Below are 18,546 nucleotides of genomic sequence, written 5' to 3'. Positions count from 1 at the left end.
ATTTCTATATTTTTTACTATTTTTTGTTTTCACTTAATGCATATATGTAACTTTTCACCCTCCCAACAAACAATGTTTCTTTGTATTGTTGTGACCCAATAAAAACTAAACAAAAATTCGAATCATTCACGCTAATAAAGAAAAAAAGGGGAATACCCGTCGTTGCTTTCAACCTATATGTAGTTTATGTATGACATAACTCGCTATTCCTGCACACATTACCGTTCAGGGAATGTTTAGCTCTGAAGGAGAGGCCTTAGCTCTATTCTCGTGACGTCATTCGGCGGGGGGAGTCCTGGAGGCAGCGCCTGAAATGGAATTTCGCGTGGTGACGTAGAATCGTTCTAGCGTTTAGCCGCCAAACTTACATAAGTGCTGTGCTGCTCATAATGGCTTAGGCTGGAGTGGACGGAGATAACACACTGTGAGTCTACATATTGACCCAGTCACCCAGTCATTATCTCCCCTTCAGTCCTCCTATTTAGAGGTCAATTCAGAATTTATTCTCAGATAGAAACCCGGAGAATAAAGGAATTCTGTAGACGGAAAGTGTCAATACTGCAATAAACACAAAAGAGGCAGCTTGAAATATAGTTCAACATCCGTCAGCACGAACTCACATTTTCAAATGTGGTCTCATAAACAGTATCTACCGCAGACAGCAGCACCAGTAGTCCGAGGTGTTGTATGTTCTATATATGTTGCCTCCCACTGTGGAATGATTGATCTGTGGTGAGGGGAGTGGGGTATAGGGGGTTATAAGAGGGGGGTTAGTAAGCAGATGTTTGTCTGCTTCTGCAGAGGGCAATGAGGACAGATGGGCGCTGGCTTAGGTTGCGCTAACATGGCAAAACACACAGAAAATATGCACATGAAATACAAATTCAGGAGGACTGAAACAGAGAATTCAAGGCAGCTCTGACTACTGTTTTACCATTACAGACCATTAGGATTAAAACATTTGCTTTCTAATGAGAATTGGCATGATGATTTCCAATAGACACCACTAGTTCCTGTAGAACAGCTTTAGATCCCATTAGGAAAACATCAAATGCATTTAGAATCAGCCACTGGTCACCTGTTAAACCATTAGGATCCTTTACTTTGTGATATTAACACATTAAAAAAGCCAAAACACATTACACAACCATCAGGAACCAACAGAAACAAAACGGTTTCTACAGGTTTTGTTTTAGCAGGGTTGCTTATTTGGGTAGATTTAGGCTTCCAGAAATGTTTAAAAATATTAATGTACTTTTTTTCTGTTGCTTAACTCACATTACTTTCTTTCTGATATTACCAGCATTGTTTGTTTATTTATTGAATTTCTATGAATATCAAAGAATGGCTTGTGCCAGAGTCTGTACACTGATAAGTTAGACTCACTTTAAAGGCACAATCTAGTTAAATATCCGAACCACTGGGTCAATACAACTCGTGTCCACAGATTAGCAGCTCAAGGCCAAGAGCATGTGCAAACAATTCATGTTCCCATTCAATGAAGCACTACTCTGTGCTGCCACTAATGGTCATTTGTCTAATTGAAAAGCACTTACAATGAAAAATGATAATTGTCTTTAAAGGACCCATATTCTGTATCTTTACTAGTATTTTATTTTGATAATTTCTTACAATGTTTGTGTAGTTTTCTGTACCAAGAACATCTTAAATAATTTTGACATGACAGAATTTTCCATCTTCATTTTATACCTTAGATTTTGACATGGTGTTTTTGTTTCTGTGCCTTTTAAACAGAGATATGTAAATGACCTCTGACTGACTGCCATGTATTGTGCCTTATTCAATGAGCCGTCTTGCAGGTGAAATATTCATTTTAGCTTTATTGTGAATGGGCAGAGCTGAACTGCTGAACACAGTGAACTGAATAGATGGATACATTTAAATGTGTTGGTTTTCTTTACCTCACAAAACAATGAATTCAATGTGACCTGTTTCTGTCACTTACATAAAACATATACTTAATGTTATCTGGGATGACAAGCTGAATAGATTTGTTTGGAGTACTATCTTGAAAGAAAAATTAAGGCTAACATTATACTGTCTGGAAGAAATAGCAGTCCAGTCCCAAACAAAAGAAGGTTTGTTGTAATCTAAATGCAAGCCTTGCTTATTTAATAGATTACTGATTCTGAACTAGTGAAGGCAAGCCCTTGTTTCATAATAATGAAAGCATAGTTGCTACATTTGCTATATTTTAACATACACAGGGAGAAAAAAAAACTAACAACATTTACTGGTGTACTGAAATTTAAGTGGGGCTAAATTATGTAAAACCTCATCACACAATCTAAACAGGGTTATTACTGAAAATGTAATGGCAACTATAAGGAAAAAGAAGCCCACATATATTAAAGTCACAAAGCCTTTTTTCCCCCAAATGGTTCTTTTGGCTCCCTAAAGAACTAAGTTTGAAAAAGAGACTTGTGAGCATGAAGAACCCCATAACAGCTTTAAAAAACCTTCACATAACAGTTCTTTACAAAAAAGTGGTTCTTCTATGGCATTGTGCAAAGAAACCTTCCTGGCACCTTTAAGAGTGTACATATTCACCCAATAAAAATAAATACGTATAAGAGTACTGATAATGTTGTTGTGCCATTGATGATTAATCACATTGCAATTAAACTGGTTTCCATCAGTCAACACAGGCTCTGTTGGAGAATTTGAAGGGCCCTAATTCAACTTGTTTGCCCAGAGAACACTCATATTTACCAGAGTATTGAGAAAAGCAGAGGCTTTATGAATTGAGTCAATAACGACCCACGTCTTATCAGTTACAGGATAACCCGCTAAGACAAGCAGCAGTAAAATTCTCCAATAGTGTAAAGCGCTGATGATTTAAGGACTTTGCTCTCACAATATTTGCTCGGCAGACGCAGACACTCTGCCCATCGCCTTATTTCAGGAAGGCCACACCTGCAAACATGATGGGAATATATTTTACAATAGTAATCAAGCCATATTTGACAAGCTCTTGAAGTCTGCCCAAAAGAAGGGTATTGTATAAAGGGGTATTATGTTACCAGGCATATAAAACTTGCAAGAAAAACTTTAATGGCAGTAAGGAAGTCACACCAGAAGTTTATAAAACTGTATATCTTCGTAACAAGCAATAGACCCTGGTGTTGCGTTCCCAACAGTCAGAAAGCAGTTTACACTCATCTGTGGATTAAAAGTCAAAAGATGGAGATCAGTTTACTGCTGTTAAAATTGTCTGAAATAATGGAAACTACTACAGTGTCAAAATAAGTTGGGACAGTTTTTTGTTGAGCGACTACTTTAAAAAAACAAGATAAACTTGGGACATGAATTCTGACACAAATCAAGTAAATTAACTGCAATGAAATGTCCCACAAAAATAAAGCACAGTCAACCTTGATCTAATAAAGTTTATTTTCTTAAAAATGACCAGTTTCCTTTTTTCTTTTTTTTTCTAGGAAATTAAACCCTTTTTAAATTCATACTAGCATCTACATAATGGTTATTGAATACTTCACAATATATTAAGTCTAGATGTTATGGTACATGCATACAATTCAGGCGGCATGAGAAGCCACAGTCACCACATTACACATAGATGGGGATGAAGTTGAGGGGCAAAAGACAACGAGGCTGTAGAGATATGTGTCTCAGCTAAGAGGCCGGGGCCTTTAACGTAGCAAACTCCAGCAATGCTTTTCAATTCTACGTAACACTCAAACAGGCACATGATGGGCCATGGACCCCAAAGAAAACAATGTGTGTGTCTTAGTTAAAGAGGGGGACATCATCAACGTCATGCTGATGAAACAATTCTACGAACTCAAGTGAAGAGTGAAGCACTTCACAATGATAATATTCCACTGTTCACAAACACTTCCTTTGCCTTTGGGACTTTTAATTCTGTTTAGAAATTCAGTTTTCCAAACTTTTAAACAGGCATTTTCTTGGAACAAAAAATAAGTGTAGTTTTAAAAAAAACAAACAAAAAAAACAAACATCAGCAGTGAAAGGTGGAGCAAACACTGAGTTGTGGGACTAATCACAATCAGAGGGAGATGCCCTCTCCAAAAAAAAAAAACAAAACACGCATTAGCAACTGCTTCACGCTCTATATATCGAAAACCATAGCTGGAGGACATTTTAGTGTTAAGTTTTCCAGATCTTTTTCTTCGTTAATCCTCTTTCACAGAAAGAATTTATATGCTGAGACACTGTATGATTACAAGCCTATCGTGCGCTAACGAAAATATTAATAACAATAATAATTATAATATATAATAAAATAAAAGACATTCAAATACAGTAAGATTTTTTGCTTGAAAATACAAAACTACATGAGAAAGCATTAAAATCATATTTGTTGATCAGAATAACATTAACATATTAAAAAAAGCAAGTGCTAACCACATTTTTTTTAGTTTTCTTTTTTTTTTATACCATACATATAATCAGCACATCTGTTACCTAGAAACAGTTGCCAAGGAAGCCATGTCATCATGGCTCTCCCTCTATCCAAGAAGCCTCTCTGTGGGAGGGGCAATGGCTCCAAGTGTTTCTGGCCACTGTCAGGTCTGTACAAAACTGCAGTAGATCTTCTCTATTTGAACCTGCACGCATCACAGAGACTGCACAGGGTTATCGGTTTGGAAAGACCAAGGAAGTTTCCATCGTTCTTCTTCCAAAACATGACGCTGCTGTAGTCTCATCTCTTATTCTCCAGAATCCTGAGTCAACATATTGCTTCTCTGTGCAACTCTTAACTCTTCCAAAGTTCTACACAACCATTAACTCTTTGCAGGTCAAGAGCCATTTTGCACAAGTGAAAAAGAACAGGGAATCTCTTGCTTCCATTTGCATCAGAACACTTCTCGTTTAGCAACATACAGACATCTCTATCCAGCAAAGAGGCAGCTTTTCATAGGAGTTCCACATATGTCCTCAAACGGTTTTCTTTCCCATATAACAATTTAAGTGTAAGATTTTGTTGTCCTGTCTCTTTACACAGAGTCTTTCCAAGCCCAAGTGGCAGAAGCTCTTGTTTTGTAGGCAGGTTAAATTAAAGACCAGGGTGCTGAGATGGAGGGCAGGGTCAGCCTCAGTTGTGTTGTAAAGTGTTAGACTCTATAGGAGGTGCCGAGTCATACAGAGTGTCCGTGTCGTGTGTTGGCTCTCCAGCTAACGTGCAAGGGTTTGATAATGTACCCGCACCACAGTCACAGAAAAACCTAGATGGAGCAGATTATAGATGAGATTAGACCAGCTGTGCATGGATTAGTCAACTTGTCCTGGATTAAATCTAGCAATACATTTAATTCTGTAATTCAACTGAAAATGTGGCATATGAAAACTGCCAAAAAAAGACCTTTTAAAATGAGAAGCCCTAATGGTTGCCTTGATTAACAACAATAAAACTGAATAACACTGGCTGGTAAATCATCACTAACCTATCATGCCGTATAAACTCGACGTCGTGCCCTTGGTGGCACTTCTTGATACAGTTCACACAGATTGCATTTCTGTCTGTTGTATTACAGGTGTGGCACCTGAATCAAAGGAAAGAGCAAAAAGGGCAATCATGTTAATATACGGTAAATTTATTTCCAGACTTCTTCAGCTTCCTTAAGCTTCGGACCAGTTACCGTACCTGTAAAAATCGTGCATGGGATAGCTGGTGTAACTGGAAATCTTGTACAGGCACTGACCTCTGCTCACAGCCTTCTCTATGGCATCCTGATTGTTCAAGATTTTGTTATCTGAAGGAATGAAAAAAGACATTTAGATTACACCCATGATCAGCAAGCAAACAGCAGTGCTGAGGATTAATAATACTCACCTTTCATTGTGACATTGACACCAGAAGCTAGAAACAGTCCCCCAAATCTGTTGTTGAATATCTGATTGCCTTCTAAGGTTGCTGTAGCATGATTTGTGATCTCAATGCCTAGGATGAAACGAGAAGCACTATTCAGTAAGTGTAAATAAATTAGTGTAGTACTAACAAAAACTAAAAAGGAAACACACAAGATCACCAGCAAATCAAAAAAACCATTTTATTAAAACAAACTAAAAACATACATTTATTCATTTATCTTTGCACTTCTACTACAAAGCTACTACATTTTAAAAGGAACAGATTGCAGCACTCCAACTGACCTGCAGCAAAGCCGTCAAATATCCGGTTCTTCCGCAACACCGGGTGACTGTTTGTACTTATGAGAACGCCCGCCTGGGCATTCCTGAAGATGTCGTTCTCCTCCAAAAGACCTATAAAATAAAACAATTAACTCCCCTTTCTAATGCAATACAATGTACCATGCAACTGATTATTACCAAACAATTTTATATACATATATATCCATGGTTATTTTGATCTGATACATGGCAGTGTTTATAAAATGTTCAATTCCTCCTTACCCCTCCCACCATTGAATATGCAGATACCACCATCCCGACCATCGTGTATTTTATTCCTGCGCAGTGTGGGGTTGCTGTCTGTCTTAATCCACACCCCAGCCATTGCATTGTCAAATATCTCATTGTCCTCTATGAAGCCCAGCCCTGTGGACAGATCACCACACTGTTAAAAACAGGCATTATATTTGTTTGATGTACACAGGCTCTTACGTTCTTAATAGTGCATATAAATATAGCTGCTATAGATGCAGTGCTATTGGTCTAATACAGCAAGAATCATTGAGACACAGGGACAGCTGAGGTTCAGAGTTTCATGAAGAGTAGTAAACATGACTAAAACAGCATAAACTTACCAGAGTTGTAAACAAGAATGCCTCCATTTTGCCCTCCCCAAATTTTATTTCGTCTAATTTTAGGGTTGCTCCCAGTTCTGTGTCAGGACAAAACAACTAAAATAAGTCTACACAATCCAGCACGAAAAAAAATAAATTCTAGAAACATACATTAATCGTACTGATATGTACACTACCTGATCTGAACCCCGGAGTACATGTGGTTGTAGATGTCATTATCTTCCAACACTCCATGGCCGTTATCATAGAAGTACACTCCAACCTATTAAGAGAAATCACAAACATGGACTCTGATTGCAACAGCAGCAACCGTCGTATGAGATGACCCAGAAATCAAGCCGAGGATGCGTACCTGTTTGCCGCTATGTATCCTGTTCCTTCTGAGTACAGGCGTGCTCCCCGTGGTCACCCACACTCCTGCCAGAGTGTTGCTGTATACTTCATTCTCCTCAATGACACCTTGGCCCTTCTCGTGCTATAAAACATGCAGGCATCTTTAAGCAAGACTCCAGATTTGTTTCATACAACTCCACATTTGTTAATAAATTAATTTACCAGGAACTGGAGATGACCTGACGACAAATAATAATAATAATAATAATAATAATAGAAAAAAATAGCCACAAGCAGCAATTTGCATAGTCCAAGCATCACAAGGTCAACAAGGCCTTGTGTGTAAACCGCTGGATTTTTACGAAAGACCATTTCGGAAGATTAAAATCCCTAACTGATATGTCCACTGAAAGTTATACCCGTTGATTATCTCTAATGGGGGATCGAATCCAGAACCTTAGTTTGGCAAAGGAAAATACTGTCATGGTGAGCTGCTAGTGGCCAATGGCAACACTTTTTGGAGACAATTTATTGGTAGGGAGCAACAAGGAACCAAGCACCATTTTAGGAAATAGTTCCCAACTTTCAATTACTGTTATTATCGAGTAGTGTAATTCACAGTTAATTCAGCATACAACCTCAAGCTGTCATTCTGTACATATGTTTCAGTTATAATCACTTTTGCATTTCTAGCCCTTCAAGTCAGAATAAGCTAGGTCACAGCAATTTGTTTAATTCTTGGCGCAAAACTGTTCATGTTCAAGTCATGACGTTTATATTAATTATTTATCTTCATGCCACACCGATTGTTTTAAGATCCAACTTTGAATTAACTTACTGAAAACCTTAAGATGTAGTAGGAAAACACCAATTTTTAAACTATTAACACTTGGAGATCAATTGCAATTCTTTTTAAAAAGATTTGTATTTGTACAACTGTCAGACTTGGTGGAATACATGACTTGAAAAAAGAAAATACAGTAAGATGTTTGTTTGCTTCTATGTATTGAAGTTCACCATCTGCAATTACTGTTGGAGCTCCCTCTAATGGCTGGATGAAATATTGCAATATTTTTTGAATAGATTTAAATCAACTTGCATGACATCTTGTGTAGGAAAACACATGTATTTACAATTCTTGACCTTGACCTTCACCGTTTGTTTTAAAAACAAGTTTGAGAGGATGCAATAAAAATCCAGTGAGTAGTATGGAAAATGTCAAACATTGATTATTTACTGGAATACAACATATAGTTTTTAAAAAAAATTGTATTTGCAAAATTGTCTGGCTCAGTGTAAAGCATAACATTCAGAAATGCTCTTTGCTTGCGTCATCTCGATCATTTAGTGTAAGGTGGTCAGCATGGCAGTCTTAAGTCAGTTTTTTCTTCTCTTGACACTGCGATAATATCAACCGTGTTTAATAATATTATAAGCTTTAAGTCTTGGCTCATATAAATATCGACCTGTCAGGGGGCATGCGTGAGAGCAAGCGAGCGAGTACAGGTGCACGGCACCGTTTTTTTGGTTTCTGTTAGTGGTTTCTTATTTTGTTTGTTCGCTTTTTATGGTTTAGTTCATAACATCCAAACAGCAATGCTGAATCGCTGCATGTTTTGCTAACGTGTATATCTTTAGATTAAAAAAAAGTAACTACCCATTTTACAGGTTAATTAAAAACATACTGGGAGATGATTTGCAAGAATATACAATTCTACATTGACTGGGCTGTCAGACTACCTTGAAACCATCCTGAAACACCACTGATATCTTAAAAAACATCAGACTAGTAGAAAAATGTAGATATTGTAATTTGCCAATTATGATGGAAAATATGGGGGCAGAGCTGAACAGACCCAGTGAGGCGATTAGGTAGAACAAACCAAGGATTACGTAGAAACAAGAGAATTTTGACTGTAGGCCTCATGGTTCAGGAGATACGGGCCAAAACATTAAATGTTGCTCTAGAGCACCACCATCTGGCTGACTGGGGTCATTTCACTTGCATGAGTAGTAGAACACTACATCTACCCTCCAAGCTTGGAGTTTTCATGACTTACAGTACCTTACCACGATTTGTTTCCATGCACCTAAAGTGCTTGAACCCCTAATAATAGTACTAATAATACTTCTTAAAAGTTGCATATACTCACCACATAGATGCCTCCATGCTGTCCATCATGGATCTTGTTGTGTCTGACTATAGGGCAGCTGTTAGTTCTGATCTGAATGCCAGCCAGGGCATTTCCATAAATATCGTTTCCCTCTATGAGACCCCTGCCATCACCAAATATGTAAACACCTCCTTGGTTTCCATTGAAGATGGCATTACCCCTAAAGGACAGCAAACAAAAAAATCAATAAATAAAACACGACGACTTGGAAAAACCTGTAACCAGCAACAATATAGCTTATACATCTATTTTATTAAACAAATAACTAAATAATTGTTGTGTCAATTTGTGAACATCTCCAGAATATTCACGGAAGTCAAGTTTCACATATCCACTAATCACTGAAAAGGCAACCACTGGAAAGGATCACTGACCTAATCGTGGGGTCACTGTTGGAGGTGATCCACACACCAGCAAAGTTATTGGCAAAGATCTTATTTTCTATGAACTGGCCTCGGCCCTTCTCGTGGACGTAAATGCCTCCTGTTTGGCCGTGGTGAATTTCACAGCGTACCACTGTGGGGTTAGCATATGCCTTCACTTCAAAACCTGCAATTCTGTTCCTGTGTATGTTGCAGCTCTCAAAGTAGCCCTGAAGGGGGCGACAAACAATCAGGAATAAACCTACAGCCATTAGATTTATTATTCAATAGACAGGACAAGTCTAAATGATGCAGAAAACTTACCATGCCATGGTCAAATGTAAACACTCCTACATCTCTGCCATGATGGATATGGTTCCTCCTGATGATGGGGTTACCATGGTTTTTCACCCAGATCCCTGCTAGCGCATTGTTTGAGATTTCATTATCTTCATAAATGCCCTAAAACACACATGCATTTTTTTTAGCTGTAGAGCAAGCGGAAAGTACACAAACATTTGCCCACTGCTGGTAATAGCACATCCTACAGTCTGGAAAATTCATCTTCCTTATGGTACAAATATTTTTGCTATACATTTAGCGACATGTATAAAATTCACCAATGTTGAATTTATAAATATTTGATTTCAGTTGATTTTAGCACTGCACTTTGAATAACAATACAGATTGATCAGTCAGATGTTAGTTTATTACTGTGTAACTAAACTGTATTTACAAAGATGTACATGGCTAAATGAATGTAAATCCCAGAGCATTTGGTTGTAAAGAAGTGGGACTGCATTTCCTGAAGTGATGGAGCACCATCCTTTAAGAGGGGTTGGAGTGGTGTGCATGATCCAGAATTAATCATCCAACAATACCTGATCCCACTAATGCTCTTGTGGCTGAACGCAATCAAATCCTGACAGTAATGTTTCAACACCTGGTGCAGCGGATCCCAACCAGGTCCTCGGGGTCCTCAGAGTCTCCACATTTTTCCTTCATCCCTCTGTGGTGTAAGCCGAGTTGAGGCAAAAATGTGGAAGGTCTGTGGGGCCCTGTGGACCTGACTGCAAATCACTGATCTAGTGCAAAGCCTTGCAAGAACAGCAGAGGCTGTTACTGCAGCAACGTGGGGACAAGCACTATATAAAGAGTCTTGATTTCAGATGAAACACTGGATGAGCAAGTGTCTATAAACCTTTGGACATATGATGTATATTAGGTATAAGCAGCTACTTAGGCTTCCCACAAGGGGTCTCCAAAGATCCTTTTTACACATGGTAAGGACAGCATATTCATTCCTTACTTACCAAAACACTGTTCACATACTTGATGATAATAAAGATCTGCTGGTAAGGCAATTTTTTTTGCTTTAAAACAAAATCCACAAACTGCTTCCACACTATTCTCTTATAATCACCTCAGTTTACACATTCGCTTTTGGCCCTTAGACATCTGTGAGGGCAACTAGTGGTGCTAGCAAGGAACATCCATTTAAAACCTTTCCCAGAGTTGTAGCCATTATGCAGCTGGGAGAAATGCAGCTTATATATGCAATGTGAATGCATAATCTGGAGAACAATACACAACCAATAATATTACGACTTGATTAGCCATGAAGTTCATATCAATCATTTTCTGTACAAGACAAACATATACACTCTAAAGAAAACGGGAGAAATCACTTGGATTCTTCAGAAGCAGTTTATGTTTACTAACTTGAACAGAAAATCCCAAACACAACTCAAATATAGAACTTGTTTGTTATCTCTACTGCTGCAGGCCTAGTCTGCTATTTTTAATTTCACCACTGCCAGAACAGCTGGATATGAAGCAATATTTTTTGTTGCTAAGCCAATATTTCATCCTCTGACCAGTGCTGTACAACTTACAAAAAAAAAAAAAAAAAAAAACAACACCAATTCTATTAATTAGTGATAAAAATGTTTGACAAAATAATACAGGTTTTCCCCAGTCTCTCTATCATGTTTGAAAATAAACAATAAGTGCTCAGGCAGTTGGACACCAACTGGAAGTTACACTAATTTATAGCTTGAAACATTTCTAAGGGACATTCACACTGGATAATTCATACTTTGGGCTTACATTATCCAGCTAACCCAGAAATAATGCTTTGTAAAAACACATCCCTGGTAACAGGATGTACATTACATCATTGATAGCCTCACAGAGGATGGGGCAACAAACAGCTCTATGCGCGACTACACATGATTTTCTGGTTCCTACCTGTGCATGATCGGTGATGTAGAGCCCCACGTTTTCACAGTCACTGATGTTGCAGTGCTTGATGGTAGGACATGCACCCTGGCCGCTTACACACACTGCTGAGCCCACTGTAGGGATATATGGAGAATCTCAATCAAATACCATGCACAGGTAAAGAAAGTCTGAGCAATTTTTGGAGTGTACAACATCTTTACGATGCCTTCACTCAGAGCTGTATATTACACAATATAGGGCAGATATGATCCAAACAAAACACAAAGCTGTAGCAGTACCTGTACAGGTGCTACGGATAATGCAGTGGTCAATGTTGGGGCTACAGTTCACCGTGATCTCCAAGCAGTGGTGCGCATTGTGATGCTGGGCTGATTTATCATCAGGATTGAACTGTGGGTAAAAAGAAAACTGAGTTTACCCTGTTGACAATCATCATAACTAGATAAAAGAGATCAAGCAGTAGTAGGGGGTTGAAGGTTTCAGCCTACAAAGATTTAATAAAACTTACCCTAATGGTCATATAACCCACGTACGCATCTTCTGAACCCTCCATAAACACAAATGTTGAATCTCTAGTGTTCTCAATAACGACTTTATCAGCCACCTTTCCTGGGGCTGTAAAAAAAAAAGACAAAAATAATAAATAAAAAAATAACTTGCTACTTGGCACATATCTAACAAATGACTTCCATTATTTCAATAACAGGTCAACCTAATTTACCTGCACCAATCATTGTGATGGGAGATTCAATGTAGATCCACTCATCTGTGTAAATGCCAGAATGAACAAATATGAGCCCATCAAAGTGGGCCTCCTGAACTCCTCCCAAAGCATCCTCAATGGTGTCATAGTACTGCAAATGAGAAATAACACCACTTATTAAAACAGGTATATGTTTTGTTTAATCAACAAATACAGTCCAACGATGACAATGACATAAGGCAATGTAGGAAGGAAAACGCTCATACCAGCATATTCTCTCTGCCTTTGTATCTGGCTGGATTACTGTAGAAATGTTCTGCAAAACCAGGCTTTACATGTGCTCCTTTATACTGCAAAAAGCCAAAGGACTGAGTTATGAACCAACTACATGTGCTCAAAAGAATGAAACCAACATGTCCACTGTTTATTCATGACTCTTTGAAGGGCGGATACTATGAACACTGCTTTTTACCCTCTTTCCAACAAATTACAAACACATGAACCAGTGCTATCACCATGAAAGAATGGAACTACGATTTAAGAGGGCCTGCTGATCCCTCACAGAGACGCTCATACCAGTTGCTGAAAGCTTTCCTTCCATGGGTTGGGCTGCTCATATTCTTCAGGGTTTATTTGGTAGAATTTTCCTGGCTCTGGGTGCATCATAGGCCGTGTGTATTCAAACACCTCCATGTATAATCTCTTCCTACGGTATCCATGAAGAAACGACAATCAAACAAAAGTAACATCTTGACATTTAGCAAGTGAATCATTCTACTGGAAAATCTCTTAATCAATTAAAAAGCAATGATGAGGAAAAACGCACTTGGCACGTACAGGCATTGATATTGTACACTATTATCTCAACGCACTTCACATACAGCAATAAGGCTCTTAATAGGCACTTCACAAAACATTAGCTGAAAAACACAGTGACCTTGCTACTACTTCTACTGCATCCAAATCAAATAAAACAAAAAACAAAATGAGAAGTAATGTGAGCTAATTCTAGACAAACAAAACTGTGCTTAAAAAAACCCTACAAAACCTAAATGGTTTAAGACGTATTGCTCACCAGAGAATGGGGTCATTAGCTAGTTCACTGAATCGCTTGCAGACACAGGCAGCCTGGCAGAGGTCCTGTTCCAGCAGGTAGGAGAAAATTTTCAGGACCACCTCATCTGGAAGCTTCTCTTGGAGATACTGTTCTGCAGGGGCAGCTGCAGGGAAAAGAGATGACAAAAATTTAAACAGATATCTAGAGTTTAAGACACTCATCTTAAACACATTCAATGCAAAGCCAAAAAATATGACTGATTAGTTGAATTCAAGTTTTCAGTCGCATTTAAAGAGTGTATGAAAGACATGTCTATGTTTATGCATATATTTATTGCTTTCTTCACATTTCGTAGAAAATTAACATTAACACAAACATCTAGGCCAACTGAAATACTTTGAGGAGAAAATGTGGATATGAAAAACTCCTTTTTCATGGAGTCCAATTTAAAGACGGGTACGTAAACGTTTTAAAATGAGAAATGTTTTTTTGTCACTAAATGCTGGGCTAAAATCAAAAGCTGTCCCTCGGTGAGCACCTGCCTTACTTGCACCTATATTGAACAAATATTGAAACATGCTTATGATCTATTTATCTACATGAAAGAAGAGCAGACTATGGCTCATCTATGTTGAACCTACTCTTTCTTGGTGTTGGTGATCACAATGTGGTATAAGCTACAATCTTGGAACTGAGCATCTGCGGGCAAAATTAAGTGATTTATGTTGCTGAACATGTACCAATGACCCAGCACTGTGATTCACTGAAAGAACCTGTACAAAAGAAATTCTACATCATTTGGCAGTTACGATACTAAGACCACTTGTTTCTCTTTCTCTAGGCTTCCGTTTAATTGCTTAATTTCTCTTACCTTAAAGGGTTCTCATGTACAGAAGCCTTTTTGCCCTTTTTTATTTAGCTCTGCTTTAAGTGCTTGGGAGATAAAAGGTTAAACACAAACTACAACTGTACCAGGTATAATGACAGTGTACATGCTACGACAGAACACTGACCAAAAAGGAAATGCTATGTACCTACTGGGTCATAGTTATTTAATTCCTGGTACTTTGGTTCTGGTTACATTTTTTCAAGCAATGACAACCATATCAAACATTAAGACAACATATTAAAGCCAGCAAATATAGGAATTTTTTCACATATAGATTCAACTCAAACTCTGAATGTAGAGGAACATCCAACCTACTAGCTCCCCATAGTAAACAAAAATTGATGAGCACTAAAGTGTTTGTTTAGCATTTCTTTGGTGTAAGTGTTCATGCATATGTTCAGCGTAATCATTAGCACATCTGAACAAGTTTCCTCACTCACCTGGAAGGTCTTGGGACTTTCCGGACACTCTAGCACGTTTTGCTCTGTGGCCAAAATTTTCTGTAGCTGATGTGGAGGCTCCCTGCAAACATGAACAACATCGTTAGATATTACGTAAACAATGTCCAAAAGAACAAAAACAGAGATTTATTTTTTTCTGTGATTGGAGTTTTAAAAAATGAAAATCTTACCTCCATACTGCTTTTTGTGGGACACGCAGTTCTCTTAGGCAACAAGGACTTTCTACGAAGTTGGTATGGACTGTTTTGAGCTCCTGGACCAGATTCTTCTGCAACCATATCTGCAGGGATGTCCTCATCTGTACAGAGGGGGAAACGGAGAGAGAACAAAAACTATCAGCATTTATCAACACACATTAGCACCTATGATGTCTGATTTTGCTGTATACGTCTGGTATTTTCCCCTTTCCCAGCGTATTGCAGAAAACAGTACCTAGATGAAGTGAGAGAGGGAGAGGTGCAAAGAGAAATACACAGTCTGGCAGACAGAGAGGGACGGCTTATCGAAATTAGAATCTTACAATTCTGTTCTTCTGTAAAAATGGTGCAGCATACCTCAGAGCTCAAAAGAAGCTCACAAAAAAAGTCATAACTGGATTAGTGGTAACAGAGCAGGACAGGCATGTAAAAATAGATACATGCTCACAGGAAAACCATCTGAGAACTTAAACGAAAACTAGGCCTAAATGACTGTACTAAATGCAAAGGAGAAATGATAACACCGTTTTAATAGCGATGGTGGAAGTCATGTTCTGCAAACGGTCACCTAGAATTTAAAAGTAACGTCAACAAATCTACTCATTATTTTCTCCTACTACATTGTGACGATTCTGTTAAAAACATCAAAGAATTGCAAACTGCAGAAAAAACTTCAAAGGAGATCATGTTATCTTGTGGAGAAAGCATTATCCATGTTCTTCTATCTGGCAGTCCTGACTCAACACCTCCATGTGTCCTTACCCTACCTACCTGTCAGTACCTGAAAGGCCTACGGTCTGTCTTCCCTACAGCACAACCCGTACCTGGAGACAACATCCAAAAGTCAAAGATGAATAAAATCAATAGATAATAGCGTTTATCTATAGCTCAGCATCAACTGAATCTAGTCTCTTTGCTGTCTCTGGAAATGGCTTGTGTAACCTACAGTTTTACTGGTCTCACTGACAGCTGACAATATCAATGGCCCTAAGGGCACAGCAAGTAGGTAGAAAATCCATATAATGTTCCAGCAGTAGCCACGTTTATATAGGTCTTGTGATACCAGCAGGTCAGTCTGAAGTTTCTATGATAAAGTCATCTTTCATGAGCAATCTGATGTCAGGCAGCAGCACAATAAGTCAGTTTCCTGACCACAGTCACACTCAAATCAAATCACGCCTTACTTTGCTACATAATCTGGTCTGAGTGGATAGATGCTACCAGAATGTGGTAATTTATTTAAATAGGTATATCCATATATTTATGCAGTTCAAAATACGCAATTAGATGTGACTGCCCCTACCCCCAAAAACTACAAGCGTGCAGTTCTGCACTTTCTTACAAGAGTGTGACAAAAATAGTTATACTGATAAGGACACTCCTTGTACACTAGCGAAGTCACAATCATATCAGCCAATACTACGATACACCCCTGCAATACAACACACCCATATACATTTTCAAACATGGTACAATAACATCAGCTGCACGATTTAAACACTGCCCAAAGCTAGATCACACCTGTTCTACTTAATTTACAGGGTGAGATAAAGGGTATTACATATCGGATGTTCTTAACTCCTGAATGAGCCTTCCTGTACTTAAAACTCTTCCCCTCCCTTTTTCTATCAAGCCAAATAACCCGTGATGAAGATTTCTGGAATAGGATGAAAAAACAGTTGGACATTATTTAATGTTTACGGACTACGCATTACTGCTGCTACCATTGTCAGACAAATGGGCGACCAAGTAAATCACATCACTTTTAGACAATTAAGGGTCAAAATGTCTGATATCAATGAGCACAAAGACCTAACCAGCAATGTACAAATTTTTGCTCCAAAACCAACTAACGACTGGAGCAAGAAAATACGTATAATATAGACTGCTGGCTGAAAAGGCGACGACAACGGCTTCTACTTAATCAAGCTACCACAGACACATAATGTAACGTTGATCTGTGGCTGCAGGGAGCCCAAGGTAGGCCTTGTCGACTGAGACGTCTAGCTAATTTAACGTTACCCGACGCGTAGTGTTGACACATACCATCTACACGTTAACAGCAAACAACACGGATGGGCCTGAGAATTAACCCAAAAATAATTCAAGTTAAATACGAAAAATGATGGTTTTCTCCACACTCGACTCGGCATGAACTCAACTGCGTAGCTTAACTAGCTGGCAACCAGCTAGCTGGTAACTCGGCTAGCTACTGTTAGCAAATCCTGCCCCCGAGTAAACACACACAGTTAGTGGTAAGAATTAACTTAAAAACTACTGACACTCATTAATTCAGCTAAACAAAGTGTGCCCGTAGGGACACTATAAAACGTCCCGTGATAACACACCTAGCTGTTTTGTTTGTTTGCTTGCCAAAACTACCCTGGTGCTAGCTAGCAAATCAGCTAGCGTTAGCCAAGCTAATTTCAATTCTACTAACTACACCCCCCAAAATGGCAGCCCACTGGCTAGCTAACCAGCTGCGCAACGCACGTTTAATGCCCATATACGCGCTTTAATTATCCTCGTTTCCCAACAAAAACAGCCCTCCAAGAAACAGTTGAGCTGAAGTATTTCAATATGTGATGTATTTACCCGAGGATGTATTAACAGCACGGTTTCTCTGGCTCGGAGTGTTAGCGCTGATTACAGAGTTAGCCGACAGGCTACTCCATATTTGTGGCCAATGAAGCCAAACAAAGCGCGGCCTGGCCCTGCATGCCCACCGTCTCCGAGCCTCGACGTTTCCTGTGGAAGCTGCTCAGTCCTCGCGGCTCTGGAACAGACGGCCCCTCGCACGGCACGCCAAACGACACGAATTAAACAGACGGAAAATAACCAGATGCGCGTTCCGTGTTATTCGCGCCCCAGCTCACCTCTTTCACCGTTGTTCCTTTCCGGCTGCACCGGGCGCGGCCTCACTCTCCTTGGTCTTCTGCTGGTCGCTCTGACGGAGTTCATTTGGCGAGTAGAATTTTTTTTCCTCCAAAAAATTACAACGCTTCCCTCGAACGTCGTCTTTCGTGCGTTAACATAGGGTCCCTAGTTTTCAAATAAATCTACTCGCCGCTGTAAACACTTAAAATAACGCCAACTCTGTGTGAGCTGGGCTTTTTTTGGGGTATTCGCGGACAGCTCCCCCCTGTGCTCTTCGGTGCAAGCTCCGTCTCTCTCTTGCAGGAGGAGCCATTAACGCACACGGGGACACGAACGAAAGGAAAGGGGGGGAAATCACAAGGGATCCCTGTTCACCAATGGCATGGAAACCTAAGCAGAGGGCCCTTACTTTACAAACGATAATGCAGCTTGTCGGTCTCTGTCTACTGCTCGTTACTGAGATCAACACAAGGAAGGGT

At 39.2% G+C, this 18,546-nt stretch overlaps 1 protein-coding gene across 2 annotated transcripts; it reads right to left on the bottom strand.

The window, feature by feature from the left end:
- Positions 1–3,054: 3,054 nt before the first annotated feature.
- Positions 3,055–18,468, bottom strand: fbxo11b (F-box protein 11b). 2 transcript variants are annotated; one of them, XM_036572426.1, is made up of 22 exons: positions 18,067–18,468; positions 15,164–15,291; positions 14,973–15,054; positions 13,662–13,806; positions 13,163–13,292; positions 12,853–12,936; positions 12,605–12,737; positions 12,392–12,498; positions 12,162–12,273; positions 11,890–11,996; positions 9,964–10,101; positions 9,652–9,869; positions 9,257–9,437; positions 7,123–7,245; positions 6,947–7,032; positions 6,771–6,847; positions 6,418–6,561; positions 6,157–6,267; positions 5,837–5,944; positions 5,648–5,756; positions 5,448–5,546; positions 3,055–5,228 (listed from the first exon to the last, which is right to left on the bottom strand). In XM_036572426.1, the coding sequence occupies exons 1-22, from the start codon at positions 18,149–18,151 to the stop codon at positions 5,099–5,101; spliced, it is 2,637 nt and encodes an 878-aa protein (XP_036428319.1). In that variant the 5' UTR covers positions 18,152–18,468; the 3' UTR covers positions 3,055–5,098. The 2 variants fall into 2 exon arrangements, with proteins under 2 accessions (XP_036428319.1, XP_036428321.1); XM_036572428.1 differs by lacking the exon at positions 18,067–18,468 and adding an exon at positions 17,786–18,057.
- Between the last annotated feature and the right edge of the window lie 78 nt (positions 18,469–18,546).

This window comes from Colossoma macropomum, unplaced genomic scaffold (assembly GCF_904425465.1).
Source record: "Colossoma macropomum unplaced genomic scaffold, Colossoma_macropomum, whole genome shotgun sequence".
Classification (NCBI taxonomy): domain Eukaryota; kingdom Metazoa; phylum Chordata; class Actinopteri; order Characiformes; family Serrasalmidae; genus Colossoma; species Colossoma macropomum.
The sequence above is the reverse complement of the archived record's forward strand: the minus strand, read 5'-3'. Positions and strand labels throughout refer to the sequence as shown.

Excerpts from the sequence above, each read along its gene's own strand:
- fbxo11b (XM_036572426.1), bottom strand. The coding sequence starts at position 18,151 with ATGAACTCCGTCAGAGCGACCAGCAGAAGACCAAGGAGAGTGAGGCCG. Across the intron at positions 9,438-9,651 it reads AACAGTGACCCCACGATTAG|GGGTAATGCCATCTTCAATG; the intron begins GTCAGTGATCCT and ends GCTGTCCTTTAG. Across the intron at positions 5,757-5,836 it reads TGTCAATGTCACAATGAAAG|ATAACAAAATCTTGAACAAT; the intron begins GTGAGTATTATT and ends TCATTCCTTCAG.